Source organism: Oncorhynchus gorbuscha, linkage group LG06 (assembly GCF_021184085.1).
Source record: "Oncorhynchus gorbuscha isolate QuinsamMale2020 ecotype Even-year linkage group LG06, OgorEven_v1.0, whole genome shotgun sequence".
In the NCBI taxonomy this organism is placed as follows: Eukaryota; Metazoa; Chordata; class Actinopteri; order Salmoniformes; family Salmonidae; genus Oncorhynchus; species Oncorhynchus gorbuscha.
In genome coordinates, this window is record NC_060178.1 from 73,854,828 (window position 1) to 73,876,704 (window position 21,877).

At 42.1% G+C, this 21,877-nt stretch overlaps 1 protein-coding gene across 1 annotated transcript in view; it reads right to left on the reverse strand.

Moving 5' to 3' along the window:
• LOC124038304 (attractin-like protein 1) overlaps nucleotides 1-18,396 on the reverse strand; it is a 354,502-nt gene extending 336,106 nt beyond the window's left edge. The window contains exon 1 of the mRNA XM_046354014.1: nucleotides 17,363-18,396. Within this exon, the coding sequence (XP_046209970.1) occupies nucleotides 17,363-17,604 (242 nt within the window). The 5' untranslated portion in view covers nucleotides 17,605-18,396. The remainder of the gene's footprint in view (nucleotides 1-17,362) is intronic.
• Between the last annotated feature and the right edge of the window lie 3,481 nt (nucleotides 18,397-21,877).

Genomic DNA, 21,877 nt, shown 5'->3' on the forward strand with positions numbered 1-21,877 from the left:
TTTAAACAACTCACACACTAAAAGGGCATTATCGTTATTTTCATAATTTCACAGTATTATTCCAACCTCATAGTGTGGAAATATAAAAACACAGGAAAATCTAGTTTGACTGCACCGGGCCTTTAACCTCTCTTGGGTAGGGGGCAGTATTTTGTCATCCGGATGAAAGCTTGCCCAAAGTAAACTGCCTGTTACTCAGGCACAGAAGCGAGGATATGTCTAAAGTTTCTAAAACTGTTAAAATAATGTCTGTGAGTATAACAGAACTGATTTGGCAGGCGAAATCCCGATGACAAACCATCCAGGGTGGAAATTATTTGAGGTCATAGGATTTTCCAATAGGTTTCTATGGGATACCCTTATTATTAGGATCCTGGTTGCAGTTCCAATGGCTTCCATTAGATGTCAACAGTCTTTAGAAAATGTTCTATGTTTTTCTTTTGAGAAATTAAGAAGTAGTCCTATTCATTGTAAGTGTCACTCCAAGTGGACTCTAGTGTTTTGGTGAGCGTGAACAGGAGCACGCTCCACGTTGTTTTTATCCGGTATTAGAAACAGTTTATTCCGTCTTAACTTGTATCGATTATTTATGTTTTAGGGTACCTGAGGTTGGATTAGGAATGTTGTTTGAAATGTTTAGAATACGTTTACAGGTAACTTATTAGATACTTTGTAGGCATGTTGGGCGAGTTGAATTTCTGAATCAAACGCTCCAAATAAATTGACATTTTTGGGACATAAAGAAGGACATAATCGAACAAAAGGACCATTTGTGATGTTTCTGGGACATTTTGGAGTGCCAACAGAAGAAGATCTTCAAAGGTAAGGCATTCATTATATCACTGTTTCTGACTTTTGTGTCGCACCTGCCTGGTTGAAAAATTATTTTCATGTGTTTGTATGCGGGGTGCTGTCCTCAGATAATTGCATGGTGTGCTTTCACCGTAAAGCCTTTTTAAAATCTGACACAGCGGCTAGATTAGCTTTATTTTGATGTATAACACATACATTTTCAAGAAGGTTAAATATTTGAATTTAGTATTTTTTAATTTCGCACTCTGCAATTTCACCGGATGTTGGCCAGGTGGGACGCTACCGTCCAACCTGCCCATAAGAATTAAAGAAGCCAGAAACACAAATAATTCGCCTGAGTAACCACTTTTCCATCCACAGTTTTAATTGCATACAAAAAAACACAACAACTGTGATGGAAATTGGATGAGCTTGATGCTGCTTTCCAATAAATATTGAGGGTCTTATTCTGGTGACATGATGATCGATGCTTGACTGCTGTTTGACAAATAAAAATATTTATTTATCCCTAATCTCATTATGTAGACTAGCCAACCTGCACTATCTGTGAGTTGTTGGCTAGAGTGCAGGTGCACATTTGCTATTTAATGCACCAGTTTCTGTGACAACTATCAGTAGAGTTGAAAATGCAATGGAAACACATTGAACTTTTGATTTTTTATTCGGTACATGAAATCTTGAAGGGGTACTTCAGGATCTTGGCAATGAGACCCTTTATCAACTTCCCCAGAGTCAGATGAACTCTGGGATACCATTTCTATGTCTCTGCGTGCGGTTTGAAGGATGTTGCTAACTAGCGCTAATATAATTGCTGACTAGCGTGCTAGCAGATAGCCAATGAATACCATTGCTTGTGCTAACACTAGTTAGCATTGGTTCATCAAACTACCTCTAACTTCTTTCATACTGGACAGAGACATAAAAATTAGAGCCTGACCTATATGGGTTTTTAACCTAACCCTGACCTTAACCCTTAACTATTTTAAACATCAACTTCAATGGGGGTAGGCACGTCATAACGATTCCAGATAGCACAAACCATGACAGTACATTGTGACAAACACAAGCTAACTTCCTTACGACAATGTTTTCTTACAGAACCCATGTTCCTTACTGTTATCCAATACAAAATGTATCGGCTATACATTTAAACTGCAAAGGGCATGCACTGATGATTGCAAACATTTATGCAGGCAAATACTTGCCGCACTGGTCATACATTCTAATGTAAGCCAACTCACGTTAGCTACTTATCTCATCATGAATACAAGAACATGGGGAAAGGGGGATACCCAGTCAGTTGTACAAATGAATGCCTTCAACTGAAATGTAGGAGGTGTGGTGGGTTGCCTTAAATCCACATCCACGTCATCGGCGAACAGTGGGTTAACTTTTATGGCTGGGGGCAGTATTGAGTAGCTTGGATGAATAAGGTGCCCAGAGTAAACTGCCTGCTACTCAGTCCCAGTTGCTAATATATGCATATTATTAGTATATCAGGATAGAAAACACTCTGAAGTTTCTAAAACTGTTTGAATGATGTCTGAGTATAACATAACTCATATGGCAGGCAAAAACTTGAGAAAAAAATCGAACCAGGAAGGTGGGAAATCTGAAGTTGGTCATTTTTCAACTCATTCCCTATTGAAGATACATTGGGATATTGGTCATGTTGCACTTCCTAGGGCTTCCACTAGATGTCAACAGTCTTTAGAACCTTGTTTGATGCTTCTACTGTGAAGTGGGGGCGAATGAGACGTGAATGAGTCAGAGGTCTGTCAGAATGCCTTGAAGATTTATGTTAAAAACATCCTAAAGATTAATTCTATACTTCGTTTGGCATGTTTCTACAGACTGTAACGGAACTTTTGGACTTTTCGTCTGCTCGTGCGTCATGAAGTTGGATTACTGGGCTGAACGCGGTAACAACAAGGAGGAATTTGGACATAAATGATGGACATTATCGAACAAAACAAACATTTATTGTGGAACTGGGATTCCTGGGAGTGCATTCTGATGAAGATCATCAAAGGTAAGTGAATATTTATAATGTTATTTCTGACTTCTGTTGACTGCACAATATGGCGGATATCTTTTTGGCTTGTTTGGTCTCTGAGCGCCGTACTCAGATTATTGAATGGTTTGCTTTTTCGGTAAAGATTTTTTGAAATCTGACACAGCGGTTGCATTAAGGAGAAGTGTATCTAAAGTTCCATGTATAACACTTGTATTTTCATCAACATTTATAATGATGTGGCTCTCTGCAAAATCACTAGATGTTTTTGGAACTACTGAACATAATGCGCTAATGTATACTGAGATTTATTGATATAAATATGAACTTTATTGAACAAAACATACATGTATTGTGTAATATGAAGTCCTATGAGTGTCATCTGATGAGGATCATCAAAGGTTAGTGATTCATTCTATCTCTATTTCTGATTTTTGTGACTCCTCTCTTTGGCTGGAAAAATGACTGTGTTTTTCTGTGACTTGGCTCTGACCTAACATAATTGTTTGTGGTGCTTTCGCCATAAAGCCTATTTGAAATCGGACACTGTGGTGAGATTAACAAGAAGTGTATCTTTAAAATGGTGTGAAAAACTTGTATGTCTAGGGAATTTTAACTATGAGATTTCTGTTGTTTTGAATTTGGTGCCCTGCACTTTCACTGGCTGTTGTCATATCGATCCTGTTAGCGGGATCTCAGCCCTAAGAAAATTACCTGCCTTGTCAGCTCGGGGATTGATCCAGCAACCTTTCGGTTACTGGCCCAATGCTCCTACCCGCCAGGCTACCTGCCGCCCCATGACTTAATAGGTCTGAGTCAATTGTCTTGCTTTTTGCAGATTGCATATTTCAGAAAACGAACTAAATAAGCACCCTAGCTATCATAGTATCCCCAGACAGTAACAGTGTTATTTTTGTATTAAGGACTTGCGTTCACTTTGGTGCCAGTCGAGTGTTGGCACATAAGTAGTACAGATTGCTAGCTCGCTAAGCTAACTACCTTGCTCACTAGATAGCTAAGCTAACTATCTTGCTGGCTAGCTAGCCATTTAAAATTAACTAAGTGGGAATGTTATGAGGACAGGGCTGCTTGCTTGGTGAAGTGTACTTTGATTATTTACTTTTTAAATATGCTGGCTGTGGCAAGCTAATCACCGTCAAACCACCATGCAAATCTCTCTCACTTTGTGACCTCGGGCTGAGTGATGTTCAATGAGCTGCTCTTAGAGCGCCCTCTACAGGCAAGCATTGAAAATGTTAACAAAATGAGCATACTCATTTGTTTATTCTATGTATATAATATCGGTGCTTTATCTGTTGAATAAAGGCCGATACAAATATTTATGTGAAAGGCCAATATTGGACGACAATATCGGTCAACTGATTTATCGGTCGGGCTCTAATAGAAATGGTATCCATGAGTTCATCTGACTCTGGAGAAGTAAATAAAGGGCTTCAATGATAAAATCCTAAAGTCTCCCTTTAAGCAAAAAAGTACATTTTGTGTACACTACATCATCACGCACTGATTTTTATCCACATTAAGTCTATCTTGTGGAAACATTCCACTGGTGGGAAAAAGCACATATTTTCTTTATGCAGATGCTAGAATATCTGCATGAAAATGAATTGGATGGAAGCCTAGCTAGTGATTGACAGTATACAGGTATTATTGCATGTTGACTAACCAATCACAATGAACTAGATTCAATCTAGTCATGATCAGTTTATATATTTGATTCATGTAAATTTAGTAGATTGGCTTAATATGGCATTGATGTTGTTGGTTGGCTAGCAAGCAAAACTTGGCATGACACATTGTTCACTTTTGAGAAAATTGGTCCAGACAATTGGTAGCTAACTATTGTTAGTTCAAATGACGAAAAGTATGTACTAATATGAAAGTGCAACTGTAAACTATAAATGCATAAAACCCACCATAGCTTAATTTATGAATGAGGACCCAGGGGGTGGGTTCTCGGTTGAACCTGGATGCGCTTCGGACTGTCTTTGCACTTTGAAACCCAAGCCCACTGTTAGGTATAGCACCGCACACCGAGCAAAATGAACTATGGTTAGTGGCAACCCAATTATGTTGACCAGATGTGTGTTGAAAGGAGTCGGTGTATTGAAAGCAAATCAGCAAATTGGGCAGATTTGTTGCCAATCTAGACCATTTTGTGTGGCTGATTGTGCTGCACAATGAGTCGATAAGCTGGCGACCAGTGCACCGGTGTTGTATCGACGTGCCTGCTGACCTGAGGTGGTTCCTACTGGGCGACTATCACAGCTGTGTCGCTGGCGAGAGCTGACGTGGCAAGTTTCCCTCCCATAATTTTATTAAAAGTAGGATAGCAACCTACACAAGAAATAACTAATATTGATAACCATCTACATGTCACCTTGATACATGCATAGGCCTACAATCTACTACTGCATAGGCCTACAATCTACTACTGCATGTGGAGGGCATGAATGGCAACAACACCGAGATAGTGTTCTTCAGCAACAGCGTAGGTAGTAGCTACCTAGTGGCTAATATCAGGGTGACATTCACGTATAAGAACACGTATACAACGCATGAAGCAACAGTACACCATCAGTACTTTTAATAAAAAATAAAAACACTTGTCAGTTTTACAACTGAACATTTACCATTATTTGTGTAAAACTAACAGTGAAATATAACTCCGACTCAGCCTCTGGCTTCAAAACAGAAGTCCAAACCTTCGAGGTACATTAGTTGCATGGTAAGAAACAAAAAAAAAACACTACTTTATCAAAATCGTCTTACCTATAGCAGAGCGCTTGACACACCCACTCCTTTCCACACGCCCACTACTTTCATTTCGACACACCCACTCGCCCATACTCCGGCCGTCATATTGAGCGGCAGCTACCCCCTTCTCGACGAAATGGTGTGGGGTCTAAATACTTGCCTTGCCAAAAGCCCCACTGCAAGCCCAACGTCATGATCGATAAAATGGATGTCTACAGAAATTGAGAATTTTTCCAAACTACAGAACTAGACTTGGCAGATCATTCTAAGTGGACTATTATGGTGGACTCAGAGATAGAACTGCATTGAGCACCAGAGTCAATGCAGTGCTGTTTAGTGATGCCACTGCAGAACCGTATCAGTAGCTTAGCTTAACTCAGTATCAGTAGTATCAGTACCTTGTGACCTAGCTTATGAGCATATTGCACTTGACGTCTGTATCGCTGTCCATTCAGCATTCTGACACCAAATATGGATATGGCCATGTCATTATGAATACTGACAATGTATATTTGATGACTACTTAATATCACATTATAAAACACAAGGCATAAAAAAGAAGAGATCAGACCTTGATGAAACATCCAGTCAAGCAAAAACATTACCACAACATGATTAAACCTCTAATCATATGTGGTTTGAAACAAGACATGGATCCTACTTCAGATGGGCTCTCGGAAAAAGAGAGATGGGGAGTGTTAAGTCGTTTGCATATTACTATTAACTTAAGGGGGCTGAATAATTTTGCACGCCCAATTTTTCAGTTTTTGATTTGTTAAAAAAGTTTGAAATATCCAATAAATGTTGTTCCACTTCATGATTGTGTCCCACTTGTTGTTGATTCTTCACAAAAAAATACAGTTTTATATCTTTATGTTTGGAGCCTGAAATGTGGCAAAAGGTCGCAAAGTTCAAGGGTGCCGAATACTTTCGCAAAAGCAGATGAAAAATCCCGTGCCGAAGACCAAAACGTGACAATGTCATCATAATATATGCACAAACTGATTTGGATAGAAAGCATGTGGATGCCAAAATGTACCCAGGTTTACCCAAATTCCAGAAACTCCCAAGAGATTCCATACATTGAAACTTGTTTGGGGGAGTTTGCCCTCTCCTCCTTCTCTCTCTCCCTTTAGTGCTGTACTGAAACGGCTGCAAAAAAAAACGGGTCACGTGATGACGTTGCTAGATGTCGGCCTAGCTCCGTTGCCAGCGAAATCATGATTCAGAAGTTCAAAAAAGTGTGGACAAATTCCTTATTTTATTGGAAGCGCCTGGCAGAATGAGTTATAAAACATTTTTATATCATTATTTTATGTCGTTGACTGCCACAGCAGAGATGGGTAGCAACCACATATGTGCGCCCTTGTGGGGGAGACCCTGCTACATGAAATATGTATATGCCCTTTTATGGAGCTTTGGGGGTGGGGGGAGAAGACGCTGGTGAGAAACTTGACAGAGTTAGGCATATCACAGGTAAAGTTAGTTACGCAAAGTTGAAAAAGAGATGGCAGCAAGAGCAAGCTAGTGTTCGGTCCCTGGCTGCACTTTGCACAGGAAATCAAGGGAAGAAGGCACCAAATTTGACTGTTCTCCGATAAAAGATACAGAGAGATGCAGAAGATGGTTAGTAGCAATTTGAAATAGTAAATACTCCTGCAGCCAACCTTGCATCACTGCGCGTGTAGCATGCATATGAACGAGATATGGACTGTGTCCCAATCGACAAGGATAAAGGCAGCACTTCTAGGCAGGACGTAAAAATTGTCCTGTCCCAATCCCAAGGTACCTTAAAATGCTGCCTTCTAAGGTGCCTTCTTTCGGGCGATTATGAAGGCAGCATCCCATGTATCCTTCGCTAGGAAGGCTATCCCATAACACCTTGCAAAATAATGACGGACCAAAGTCCCCGCTTGGGAGAAAAATAATGAGGAGAACTTCGCGAAATGTAACTAGAAAGTTATTTATTCACCAAATGATGTTAAAATGTTCAACAAATTACTTTCATATGTTGTTTATCAGCCCATTGCCAAACTAGCTAGCTAGCTAACACGTTGGACGTGATCGCTAGCTAACGTTAGTAGGTGAACTATCGTCGGTTCCGGTTCCGGTTGGAGCGAGTGGTCGCATCTGCACTTCGCTCCCGAGGGTAGTATAACTTTTTCATTATATTTCATTATATCACAACGGTTTGATTTGTCTAATCTTAGCAATTTCTTCTCAGCTAGCTACATAGCCGTCTTTGTATCAAAGATAATTGCGTAATTATCGTATTTCGCCGTCCTAACGTAGTCTTCACTAGCCAGCTAGCTAACGTCCACTGATTAGCTGCACTGGAGAAACTATTACACTCAACTGAACGACTTGATTAGTGTAGTGTTAGCTAGCTACATAGCTGCCTTTGCTGTCTTCGTATCATCGTATCCAAGATAATTGTGTTGTTTAGGTTTAGAGTGTGTAGTCTTAGAGTGATTATCTTAATTTACCGAGGTTAGCTAGCCAGCTATTTGTCGTCCTTAACGTAGGTGACTCTGCTAGCTAGCCAACGCTAGCCAACGTCTTCTGTATAGAACTCAACTACCCGGTCGCATTCACAGGTAGTATCACATTTTCACTTCATTTCATTACAGTACAACGGTTTGATTTGTTTGATCGTAGCTAGCTACATAGCCGTCTTTGTATCAAAGATAATTGTGTAGTCTAGAGCGATTTTCTAGGTTCGCTAGCCAGCTATTGTCGTTCTTTTAACGCAACGTAACGTAAACAACACTGCTAGCTAGCCAGCTAGCCCCGAATAGCAACACTGCAGAAACTATTACACTCAACGGAACGACTTGATTAGTGTAGTGTCAACAACGCACCCACTGCCAGCTGGCCTACTTCAGCAGTACTGTATCATTTTAATCATTTTAGTCAATAAGATTCTTGCTACGTAGCTTAACTTTCTGAACATTCGAGACGTGTAGTCCACTTGTCATTCAATCTCCTTTGCATTAGCGTAGCCTCTTCTGTAGCCTGTCAACTATGTGTCTGTTTATCCCTGTTCTCTCCTCTCTGCACAGACCATACAAACGCTCCTCACCGCGTGGCCGCGGCCACCCTACTCTGGTGGTCCCAGCGCGCACGACCCACGTGGAGTTCCAGGTCTCCGGTAGCCTCTGGAACTGCCAATCTGCGGTCAACAAGGCAGAGTTCATCTCAGCCTATGCCTCCCTCCAGTCCCTCGACTTCTTGGCACTGACGGAAACATGGATCACCACAGACAACACTGCTACTCCTACTGCTCTCTCTTCGTCCGCCCACGTGTTCTCGCACACCCCGAGAGCGTCTGGTCAGCGGGGTGGTGGCACCGGGATCCTCATCTCTCCCAAGTGGTCATTCTCTCTTTCTCCCCTTACCCATCTGTCTATCGCCTCCTTTGAATTCCATGCTGTCACAGTTACTAGCCCTTTCAAGCTTAACATCCTTATCATTTATCGCCCTCCAGGTTCCCTCGGAGAGTTCATCAATGAGCTTGATGCCTTGATAAGCTCCTTTCCTGAGGACGGCTCACCTCTCACAGTTCTGGGCGACTTTAACCTCCCCACGTCTACCTTTGACTCTTTCCTCTCTGCCTCCTTCTTTCCACTCCTCTCCTCTTTTGACCTCACCCTCTCACCTTCCCCCCCTACTCACAAGGCAGGCAATATGCTCGACCTCATCTTTACTAGATGCTGTTCCTCCACTAACCTCATTGCAACTCCCCTCCAAGTCTCCGACCACTGCCTTGTATCCTTTTCCCTCTCGCTCTCATCCAACACCTCCCACACTGCCCCTACTCGGATGGTATCGCGCCGTCCCAACCTTCGCTCTCTCTCCCCCGCTACTCTCTCCTCTTCCATCCTATCATCTCTTCCCTCCGCTCAAACCTTCTCCCACCTATCTCCTGATTCTGCCTCCTCAACCCTCCTCTCCTCCCTCTCTGCATCCCTTGACTCTCTATGTCCCCTATCCTCCAGGCCGGCTCGGTCCTCCCCTCCCGCTCCGTGGCTCGATGACTCATTGCGAGCTCACAGAACAGGGCTCCGGGCAGCCGAGCGGAAATGGAGGAAAACTCGCCTCCATAGGACCTGGCATCCTTTCACTCCCTCCTCTCTACATTTTCCTCCTCTGTCTCTGCTGCTAAAGCCACTTTCTACCACGCTAAATTCCAAGCATCTGCCTCTAACCCTAGGAAGCTCTTTGCCACCTTTTCCTCCCTCCTGAATCCTCCGCCCCCTCCCCCCCCCTCCTCCCTCTCTGCAGATGACTTCGTCAACCATTTTGAAAAGAAGGTCGACGACATCCGATCCTCGTTTGCTAAGTCAAACGACACCGCTGGTTCTGCTCACACTGCCCTACCCTGTGCTCTGACCTCTTTCTCCCCTCTCTCTCCAGATGAAATCTTGCGTCTTGTGACGGCCGGCCGCCCAACAACCTGCCCGCTTGACCCTATCCCCTCCTCTCTTCTCCAGACCATTTCCGGAGACCTTCTCCCTTACCTCACCTCGCTCATCAACTCATCCCTGACCGCTGGCTACGTCCCTTCCGTCTTCAAGAGAGCGAGAGTTGCACCCCTTCTGAAAAAACCTACACTCGATCCCTCCGATGTCAACAATTACAGACCAGTATCCCTTCTTTCTTTTCTCTCCAAAACTCTTGAACGTGCCGTCCTTGGCCAGCTCTCCCGCTATCTCTCTCTGAATGACCTTCTTGATCCAAATCAGTCAGGTTTCAAGACTAGTCATTCAACTGAGACTGCTCTCCTCTGTATCACGGAGGCGCTCCACACTGCTAAAGCTAACTCTCTCTCCTCTGCTCTCATCCTTCTAGATCTGTCGGCTGCCTTCGATACTGTGAACCATCAGATCCTCCTCTCCACCCTCTCTGAGTTGGGCATCTCCGGCGCGGCCCACGCTTGGATTGCGTCCTACCTGACAGGTCGCTCCTACCAGGTGGCGTGGCGAGAATCTGTCTGCATCTCTGCATGTCTGGCAGACATATCAGTGTGGATGACGGATCACCACCTCATGCTGAACCTCGGCAAGACGGAGCTGCTCTTCCTCCCGGGGAAGGACTGCCCGTTCCATGATCTCGCCATCACGGTTGACAACTCCATTGTGTCCTCCTCCCAGAGCGCCAAGAACCTTGGCGTGATCCTGGACAACACCCTGTCGTTCTCAACCAACATCAAGGCGGTGGCCCGTTCCTGTAGGTTCATGCTCTACAACATCCGCAGAGTACGACCCTGCCTCACACAGGAAGCGGCGCAGGTCCTAATCCAGGCACTTGTCATCTCCCGTCTGGATTACTGCAACTCGCTGTTGGCTGGGCTCCCTGCCTGTGCCATTAAACCCCTTCAACTCATCCAGAACGCCGCAGCCCGTCTGGTGTTCAACCTTCCCAAGTTCTCTCACGTCACCCCGCTCCTCCGTTCTCTCCACTGGCTTCCAGTTGAAGCTCGCATCCGCTACAAGACCATGGTGCTTGCCTACGGAGCTGTGAGGGGAACGGCACCTCAGTACCTCCAGGCTCTGATCAGGCCCTACACCCAAACAAGGGCACTGCGTTCATCCACCTCTGGCCTGCTCGCCTCCCTACCACTGAGGAAGTACAGCTCCCGCTCAGCCCAGTCAAAACTGTTCGCTGCCCTGGCCCCCCAATGGTGGAACAAACTCCCTCACGACGCCAGGACAGCGGAGTCAATCACCACCTTCCGGAGACACCTGAAACCCCACCTCTTTAAGGAATACCTAGGATAGGATAAGTAATCCCTCTCACCCCCCCCTAAGTTTTAGATGCACTATTGTTAAGTGACTGTCCCACTGGATGTCATAAGGTGAATGCACCTATTTGTAAGTCGCTCTGGATAAGAGCATCTGCTAAATGACTTAAATGTAAATGTAATGTAATGACTTAAATGTCCTGCTTATTGGCTGCTTAGAGATGAACAACTAAACAAACGAGGCCTAATCGTAGATTCAGCAATGTGTAAATTGCAATGTGTTTTTATATCATGAAGTAATGAACTTGCTAGCCAGCTAAAGACATGTAGCAAATATTTTTTCCCCATTTGTTTTAAAGGAAAGAAGTGGGAAACCTGATCACATTGCACTCCATTGCATTGGCTTGGCAGGAGAAAAGAGTTCTGCCCAACTCAATTTTTTTTAACAGACAGCTGTGTTCTGTTCATTCTAGGCTTGCTAGCCAGCCAAGTTATTTGTTTATTCTGTTGATGAGTCTGTTTAGCTAGCTTGCTAACTAGCTGCATGCAGTGTCTGTTTACCTAACTTTAGGTTTGGTGTTACTAGTTAAAATTAGAGGCTGAGTTATTTTACTCTTCTGTAAACAACTGAACAAGCCTAAAAATATGCAAACCTGTTAACAAAAAGATTGGACCAATTGCAGAGGTTAATTTCGCCCCCCTTGTCTCTGCTTGAAGGACATATCACCCTGACACCCTGCAGATGTAAAGAACTTGTTGGGAACCTCCCAGCCACTAGGATAGTCACCATATCCCAGGTTCTTATTATGGAGTGTGCAACATCACAGTGTTATATAGAAATAGATTCACCCATGTTATTGTTTATCGTGCAGATTTGTCAGGACATTGTAACTTATGAAGCTCATTCTTCTTATTCAGATGTGATTTTCTGTCCCAGGGGATTGCACTGTGTTATTTATTTTAAGTGTTAATATTTATTCAAAATGACAAGTGTTGAAGTTTGGGCATCTGGTGCCTGCAGTTAATCTGTCTAATCCCCTGCAAGGAGATTGAAATGCATTAATAATATTACAATGCTGTATTAATTTAATTGAATATGCATTAATAATATTACAATGCTGTATTAATTTCAAAAGTTTGGACACCTACTCATTCAAGTGTTTTTCTTTAGTTTAACTATTTTCAACATTGTAGAATAATAGTGAAGACATCAAAACTATGAAATAACACATACGGAATCATGTAGTAACCAAAAAAGTGATAAACAAATCAAAAAATATTTTATATTCGAGATTCTTCAAAGTAGCCACCCTTTGCCTTAATGACAGCTTTGCACAATCTTGACATTCTCTCAACCAGCTTTTTGAGAGTCACCTGGAATGCATTTCAATTAACAGGTGTGCCTTGAAAGAGTAGAAACTGAAACACTGCAATGAGTAGGTGTGTCCAAACTTTTGACTGGTACTGTATATGTTTGATATGCATTTATATAATTATATTGGACATGTTATCCTTCATCACATGCCAGTATTTGTAGCCAATGCATTTAGCTTACATTAGGATGAAGTAGCCTAGGCCGCCTTATCTAGTTAGACTGTATCATATCACCTTTCAATATCAGTTATCAACTAATATGAAACCATGTTATCCTGAACATCAGTGTAAGAGAGATAGACACTGTAACCTTACATTGCAGAATAGAATATCCCAAAAATCATGGTGTTAAATAAAACATAGGCTATAGAGTTTTGGGCTAATGTGAAAACATGGACCCACTAATGATCCCGCTCATAGAGGTTTACGATAAGCGATCATTCAATAACGTTTGGCTACTTACTCATTAGATAACTGTCCATTTGGCAGCTGGAACAGGGGTGCGTCTCCCATTCGTTTTTTTCAGGACACCAGAGTTTGTTTGCAGCAAAATCCCAGTGGTCGCAAAAGCAAACGAACTGCTCCTCATCATCATCCTCCCTTTTTGTAAGAATTGTAGTCACGTATTCAAATTCTCCACAGCACAAATATTCCTCCTTTGAGGAATTGGAGCGCAATTGCCACAACTGCATGACCAGTCGGTCTTGATCCTGGGGATGGGTTGCGTCTTAGGTGGCAAGAGCAGCAGCGGGCCATCTGAAGCTTACTTTGCCTCAATTCTTCACCCGAATACTCAGGCTCAAATAAATAAGGTTCGATCTGTGCACCTCCAGTTGTTTTCTTCATCACTCATGAGTATGTCATAGTCAGACATATTTGTAGGTTGTTTGATTCATTTGTATAACTAACGTGTAACGCTGTCTTCACTTGTCCGCCAACGAAAATGTGCATCTTTGGATAAGGGCATAACGTGCAGTTTCTACATAGAAGGGATTCCCCTGAGAGCACACGTGCAGTTGTTACCCATCTCCGCTGCTGTGGCAGTCAGCTTCATAAAATAATGATATAAAATCATCTCAAATGTTTTAGGTGAAAAAGTACACATTTCTTGACTCAAAGAATTGAGGCAAGAATTAAGTGTCAGTATAGAGACAAAGTAGAGTCGCAATTCAGCGGCTCAGACACAAGATATATGTGGCAGGGTCTACAGTCAATCATGGATTACAAAAAGAAAACCAGCCCGGTCGTGGACAACGACGTCTTGCTCCCAGACAAAATAAACAACTTCTTTGCTTGCTTTGAGGACAATACAGTGCCACTGACACGGCCCGCTACCAAAACCTGCGGGCTCTCCTTCACCGCAGCCAATGTGAGTAAAACATTTCAACGTGTTAACAATAGCAAGGCTGCCGACCCAGACGGCATCCCTAGCCGCGTCCTCAGAGCATTCGTAGACCAGTTGGCTGGAGTGTTTACGGACATATTCAATCAATCCCTATCCCAGTCTGCTCTTCCTACATACTTCAAAAGGGTCACCATTGTCCCTGTTCCCAAGAACGCTAAGGTAACTGAGCTAAATGACTATTGCCCCATACCACTCACTTCAGTCATCATGAAGTGCTTTGAGAGACTAGTCAAGGATCATATCACCTCCACCCTACCTGACACTCTAGACCCACTCCAATTTGCTTACCGCCCCAATAGGTCCACAGACGACGCAATCACAATCACACTGCACACTGCCCTAACCCATCTGGACAAGAGGAATACCTATGCAAGAATGCTGTTTATCGATTACAGCTCAGCATTTAACACCAAAGTACCCTCCAAACTCGACCCTGGGTCTCGACCCCGCCCTGTGCAACTGGGTCCTGGACTTTCTGACAGGCCACCCCCAGGTGGTGAGGGTAGGTAACAACATCTCCAACCCTCTGATCCTCAACACTGGGGCCCCACAAGGATGCGTTCTCAGCCCTGTACTCCGTGTTCACCCATGACTGCGTGGCCATGCACGCCTCCAACTCAGTCATCAAGTTTGCAGACGACACTACAGTGGTAGGCTTGATTTCCAACAACGACGAGACGGCTACAGGGAGGAAGGAAGTGAGGGCCCTCGGAGTGTGGTGTCAGTAAAATAACCTCGGACTCAACGTCAAAAAAACAAAGGAGATGATTGTGGACTTCAGGAAACAGCAGAGGGAGCACCCCCCTTTCCACATCGACGGGACAGTAGTTGAGAATGTGGAAAGTTTTAAGTTCCTCGGCGTACACATCACGGACAAACTGAAATGGTCCAGCCACACAAACAGCGTGGTCAAGAAGGCGCCTCTTCAACCTCAGGAGGCTGAAGAAATTCGGCTTGTCACCGAAAACACTCAAACTAACAGATCGAGAGCATCTTGTCGGGCTGTATCACCGCCTGGTACGGCAACTGCTCTGCCCACAACCGTAAGGCTCTCCAGAGGGTAGTGAGGTCTGCACAACGCATCACCGGGGGCAAACTACCTGCCCTCCAGGACACCTGGAGAGACTGAAAAACAGCTACTATCTCAAGGCGATCAGACTGAGTGGCTAACATTGAGTGGCTGCTGCCAACATACTGACTCAAATCTCTAGCCACTTTAATAATTAAAAATTGGATGCAATAAATGTATCACTAGACACTTTAAACAATGCTACTTAATATAATGTTTACATACCCTACATTACTCATCTCATATGTATATACTGTACTCTATACCATCTACTGCATCTTGCCTATGCCGCTCGTTCATCGCTCATCCATATATTTATATGTACAGGGCTCTGATCAGGCCCTACACCCAAACACCCAAACAAGGGCACTGCGTTCATCCACCTCTGGCCTGCTCGCCTCCCTACCACTGAGGAAGTACAGTTCCCGCTCAGCCCAGTCAAAACTGTTCGCTGCTCTGGCCCCCCAATGGTGGAACAAACTCCCTCACGACGCCAGGACAGCGGAGTCAATCACCACCTTCCGGAGACACCTGAAACCCCACCTCTTTAAGGAATACCTAGGATAGGATAAGTAATCCTTCTCACCCCCCCCCTTTAAGATTTAGTTGCACTATTGTAAAGTGACTGTTCTACTGGATGTCATAAGGTGAATGCACCAATTTGTAAGTCGCTCTGGATAAGAGCGTCTGCTAAATGACTTAAATGTAAAATGTAATGTAAATGTACATATTCTTATTTATTAATTTACACTTGTGTGTATAAGGTAGTTGTTGTGAAATTGTTAGATTTCTTGTTAGATATTACTGCACGGGCAGAACTAGAAGCACAAGCATTTCGTTACACTCACATTAACATCTGCTAACCATGTGTGTGTGACCAATAAAATTAGATTTGAAATCAGATAGTACTTTTGACAAAAGTAGCTCAATAAAACAGCGAATTTGCCCACACTTTCTGAATCGTGAATTCAATGCCAGTGTAGCAGAGCTAGGCCTACATCCCACCCCTTACAGAACCAATCAGTCGATATCGTCGAGAACAATCATCAGAAATCACGCGATATGAATTAGACAGTGGGGCATCGCCTGACCTACTAGTTGGTCGGAAGCTTCAAATCAACGTTTCATATCGTAATTTCCAAGTAGGCTGTAATGATATTTTTTATTGTGCTGTAACTGAAACTAGAAGATCTTCTGATGTCCTTTCCCTTCGTCAAAGGTACTTAATGGATTTTAAAAAGTGTTTTAACCCCGGGATAGCACGCTAATATGACACATAGTAGGGAAGTTTTTTTTTTGAGTGCAATTCGATCTACAGTACATCACACCATAACTATGAAACAATTTCAATTGTATTGGGTGTACATCCGGCAACGTCATGAGTCACGTGACCCGTTTATCTTCAACCTAGCTTCAGGCGCCGCCCCACTGTCTGATTCATATCGGTTGATTTCTGATTATCGTTGACGGTTATAGACTGATTGCAATTGTATTGGGGTGTACATGCGGCAACGTAACCCGTTTTTTTGACAGTTGTTTCAGTACAGCACTACAGGGAGAGAACAAACTCCACTGAACTAGTTTCAATGTGTGGAATCACTTGGGAGTTTCTGGACTTTGGGTAAACTTCTCCTTTAAATAGTGTGTCCCAGGAATCACCCTTAGTGGTGTGTGCAACACCTAGATGCATCCAGTTTTCAGGGATACAGTATCTTCAACCTAGCTTCCAGTTAGGTTTGCCATGAAATGACAGCAATTGCAAGCCCCAATCACAAGATCAAAAAAACATGGCTTTATCTGTTGAGTCTACAGGTGACTGCTGCTAGGCCTATTTGATTGGGAAATCGATAAGATTCCCCTGAGATAATTATTTGGACAAAAACCACCCTTGCGGGAAATGTAAAGACTTTATATTGTGGCGTGGCCAGGGAGCAATAACAAAGGAATGTGCCGGGTTATGGAGTCATGGCTCTCGATATTGGTTGAAGATTTTGAAGCATCAGCGGCATACCAATAATTGTCTACTTCAGACCGAGGTTGTAATAATGTCTAGTTGAATTTGTCTTTGACCAAAGGTTACAAAGTAGTCTAGATAGTAGTCTAGATACAACCAACCAATACTCCATTAGAATGTTACTTTGAAACATTATATTTGTGGATACTTACTTGAATCTTCCCTGACAGTGTTGACACAGGTCTCCAACCCATCCTTGGTCACAGACGCAAGTCCCATTGGTGCATTTCCCAGAGAAGCAATTTTTATCACAGGACTTGGAGACTGATGCTTCGGTGTAAAACACCAAGTACAGCATAAGAAATGCCGCAAAATATATTTGTATGTCCTGGGGTCTCGTATTTGAATATTTAGTCCATGTGCGTCGACGCATTCCTCGGCAGTCCCCACCCATTCTACTTTAGAAACAGGTAAAGGTCTACTTTTCTGGTGAAGATTCCCTTATTCACACTTAAACAGCTGGAGTGACCGACTATACGTCACTTATTGGTAATACATCATTTGTAAACAAAGCATGGGCGTATGCATGGGATAGCCATAAAGCTTAATAATACATACTACACTCAACGTCCAAATAGGCTTATTTATAGGCTATAGAAACATAACTCTGAAAGCTGAGCATATTGCTAGAGTCATCTCAGGCAACTACCGTTAGAGCATCATCGGACAACGAAGCCTGCAAATTTGCACTGACTTTAATGCACTCCTATTAAACTTTCTTGAACTAATGAATGCACACACCGTTATTCCCTCAGGCTAAGAAGCCATTTTAAAAAACCAAAGAAATTTGTTGTGTATAAGTTGTAGGCCTATTCTAAATGAAGTATTTTCCAAGCAATTTTCAAGTTCGCCATTCTAATGTTTCCAGAAAAACTGGAAGAAAAGAGTTTGTCACAGGATTGATGTTAGTTCTGGATTCCTATTTCCATTGCAAGAGTCGGTTTTGGATGTTGTTCGCTGCGGTGGAGAATGCAGCAACCCGGACAAATAGATCAAGTTGACCGTTCTCCGTTCCGCTTTTTCCCACGTCCAGGTTAGGCGCATTCACCGAAGATAACGAGTTATTTGCATTAAAATCCTTTTAATCCTTGTCAGAGAGAGCGATATTCACCGATGAATAACAACACGAGTACCCTACGTGAAGATGCTCGCACAGCTGGTTTTTCAACGGTGAAACTCCTGGACAAAGCTCCGAGCATGAGCAGTGCAAAATTACGCATTTAAAGAGACAGTAGCTACACGATTCAGCTGTATGGAGCGATAGTGTTCCTGACGTATACCTGGGAATTACAATACTAGAACTGCGAAAAACCTGCTAATGTTGGGATGAATGTCAGCCATTTTGGTCAGGGAGTTGGTCAACCATGGTTAACCAGTGCTGTGATAAGATATTGTGTAAAATAATGTATTTGAAGAATTTATCAGCACAGTTTGATAGATAGCTAGCCAGGCAGTTTTAGAGTATTGATTCCAAACATTTTTCAAATGAACTGACAATATGCCAACATTACATTTTAAGCTGCAATATGTAACTTTCTGGGTGAAGACTAATTTCACATAGAAATGTAAGCATTGAAAGCAAGTCTAAGAAGAGGTAGACCTGTTCTATGTGTGCTATTTCTATACTTTCCGTTTTGTACACTAGCTTCAAACAGCTGAGAATACAATATTTCACAGTGATTTAGATGGTATAATGATTTTCTACACTATACTTGCTTGTTTTGTCACAAACTAAAATGAGAATTTAAGCAACTAGGAAATGGCGGGGTGATTTCCGCATTGTGTATCTTTAAAAAATGCAGTCAATTCACAGCTGGCTGAAATCTGTTGATGTGATAGGATTTAGACAGGTTGTAAATGCAACAATTACTTATGTTGTATCATATAATAGAACTCACAGCTTTCCAAGAAAACAAAAATGTTGACATTTATGGTCTGTTTACATATATTTTAGAGGCTATATGCAGAAAATGTATTTAAAACCCGTATAAACTGTATTTATAATTATATGACACATTTTAGGTTGACAATAATTCTATTGCAACATTTTTTATGTATCACATGCCTACAGGATTATGCCTCTACTGCCATTCATTCTGATTAGACTGGTTTAGATTTCTTCATGACCTTCATGGCTGCCATTTTCACCTCCATTCTGGAACTTTGTGGGTTTATGACATACCACTATAGTGATTTAATAGGATCTCTATGGTCCCTATACAGAACCTTACCACAATCACATCACATCATTTTCCCATGGGCAATTTCAAACCATTGTGGCATAAATGTTTTCCTGTCTTTGTTACTGACCTCAAGTTCCCTTGGCTCTGCTAATATATTTCATCTCAATTTGTTTTAAATGGCACACACTTGACTTGAGGCCAGGAAGATGATTGATTATAGATGCTGTTGAACAAGTACAATAACCTACCATGGATTCAGCCTTTTCTACTCGACCAAGAAAATAAGCTATCATTATAAAAATGTAACTGGTTTGCCATAAAATTGCCTAGGCCTACATGTGTTGAGTGAGTTTTATAATTATAAATGAAATTTGTTGTTTTGGTTTCAATCGAATTGTCAAGAATCAATATACATTTTTCTTTTTAATTTTCCTCGCGATGGGTCTATGCGACCCAATCAATATTTCTGCATTGACACCAGGGTGAGAAAAATTCTAAGCTGCATAATGGAATTTACCCAAGCAACAAGAATACAAAGCCAGCATAAATGGTTCACTGTGGTATTTGAATAATTTTTCAGAGTTGTAATGAGGATTCAGGTCTGACCTTGTTCATCATCACCTTCAGTAGCATTATCAGTCTAAATGGTCATCATCATTAGGCCCTGTCCTCCGATTGCTATTCTGGGTGATATAATTAAGCTGCTTACACATGCCAATGGTAAAAAGTCACTTATTGCTTTAGTAAAAAAAACATGAGTATTTGTTTCCATAAAACACAAAAGATTAAGATTCTCTTGGGAAATGTTGAAGAGGTCATGTTCAATTTAGTTTGGGGGGGATTACTTTCCACTAAGTGAATGTACTTTGGAGGAGAGGAATGTATCTCTGTTGCTAGAAACAGAGCAACACAGAGATAATTGCATTATATTGCATGTTTATTGCAGGCCCAGAAAAAACATTAGAGAGAACATTAGAGAGAACTTTGAACTTTGAATTCAATTAATCCCAAAATGTTCCTCTTTGTCCAACAGCTGTGAGTGGGGCTGAAGTAACATCGGGGAAAAGAGCCATCCTAGCTGGAAAGACCTTGACGATATTGGCTAGTGGCAAAGGCCCATTGTAGATGCACCTACCCGAGGTATAACAAAACACAACAATGTTTTTTTCAAATCTATGATTTCTCTAGTTTATTAAATGGATGGTGGTGTAAAAATGTTTTACTGCAAAAGTGGTTAAAGTGATAGATATTGTGACACACCCTCTAAACTCATGGGCCACATAAATGTATGTTACCCAACATTGCAAGCTCTGAAATAACTAAAAACAAGTAGTCAGTTGTTTGCCATACATACACAAACAATTAGTGTAAGGATATCTTAATTAACCTTGGAAATATAGACCTGTAAACATAGAAATACAATAGGCAGAAATATCAACTATGAATATTTATGATGAATTTAAGCTTTACTTTTGGTAGTTGAGGATTAGACAACTTTGTTCGCATTCAGTGCTGTATGGTCCTGCATGACAAAAAATACATAGTTACATGTTTTTTAATGTTGTGGTTATTATAATTGTCTCCAAGGAAAAGAAGTGGGCTCAAACATTTAAATCAAAATTGTTAGTAACTGCCAGAAGGGAGGATTGATGGTGAATTGGGCTTATAAATGACAGTTTTGGGAGATTCAGGATGGCATTGACATTACATTGGAGATTTGCAATTCCTATGACATGTGAAGGCACATTAAGTTGATGGCATTTCTTGTCTAAGAGTCTCAGGTTGTGTTTGTTCATTGTGGTGAACACCTGCCTTATGCGCTTGTCATTATGTGTGGTTGCATCCTCCCCATACACCATAATGTCACCAAGTCAACATACAGTATATTGCAGCTCCAGGGCTGACAGCCAGGATGGTGGACATGATTTTCTAGAAGACACAATGTGCCAGCACAACCCAAACAGCATAAGAGTGCACCAGAACATACCAATATGCATCACGAATGCACTGAGCCAGTGGAAGCTCATGTTAGATTTAGGCTGCCGTTTTGGATTAGCAATGAATCAAAGCTCACTTCAATTACATACAAATTGTCTTGATTATAGGTCATGAGTACAGTACACAAATCTGAATAATTGTCTCTCTTTTAAAACATGTAGAGCGGTTATACAGGTGATTAAACCACAATTGAATGGTATTGTGGCAGCCATATTGGATTGTGGACATCATTATGGATGCCCGCTAACGTAATTGCAAGAGTAGGGGCTGAACATATAAAATCCACAGAGGAACCTTTGACTGGAAAAAAGTACAGTTTTCCATGTCTGAGTATAGCCTCAACATAAAAATACAAATAAAAAACATGTGTAACTGTTTGTTTTACTGGCAGGACCATCCAGCACTGAAAGAGAGCAAATTAGACTTGGAAAGTTATCTATTAATCAGCTACTAAAAAGGTAAGCTTACATTCATCCTAAATATTCC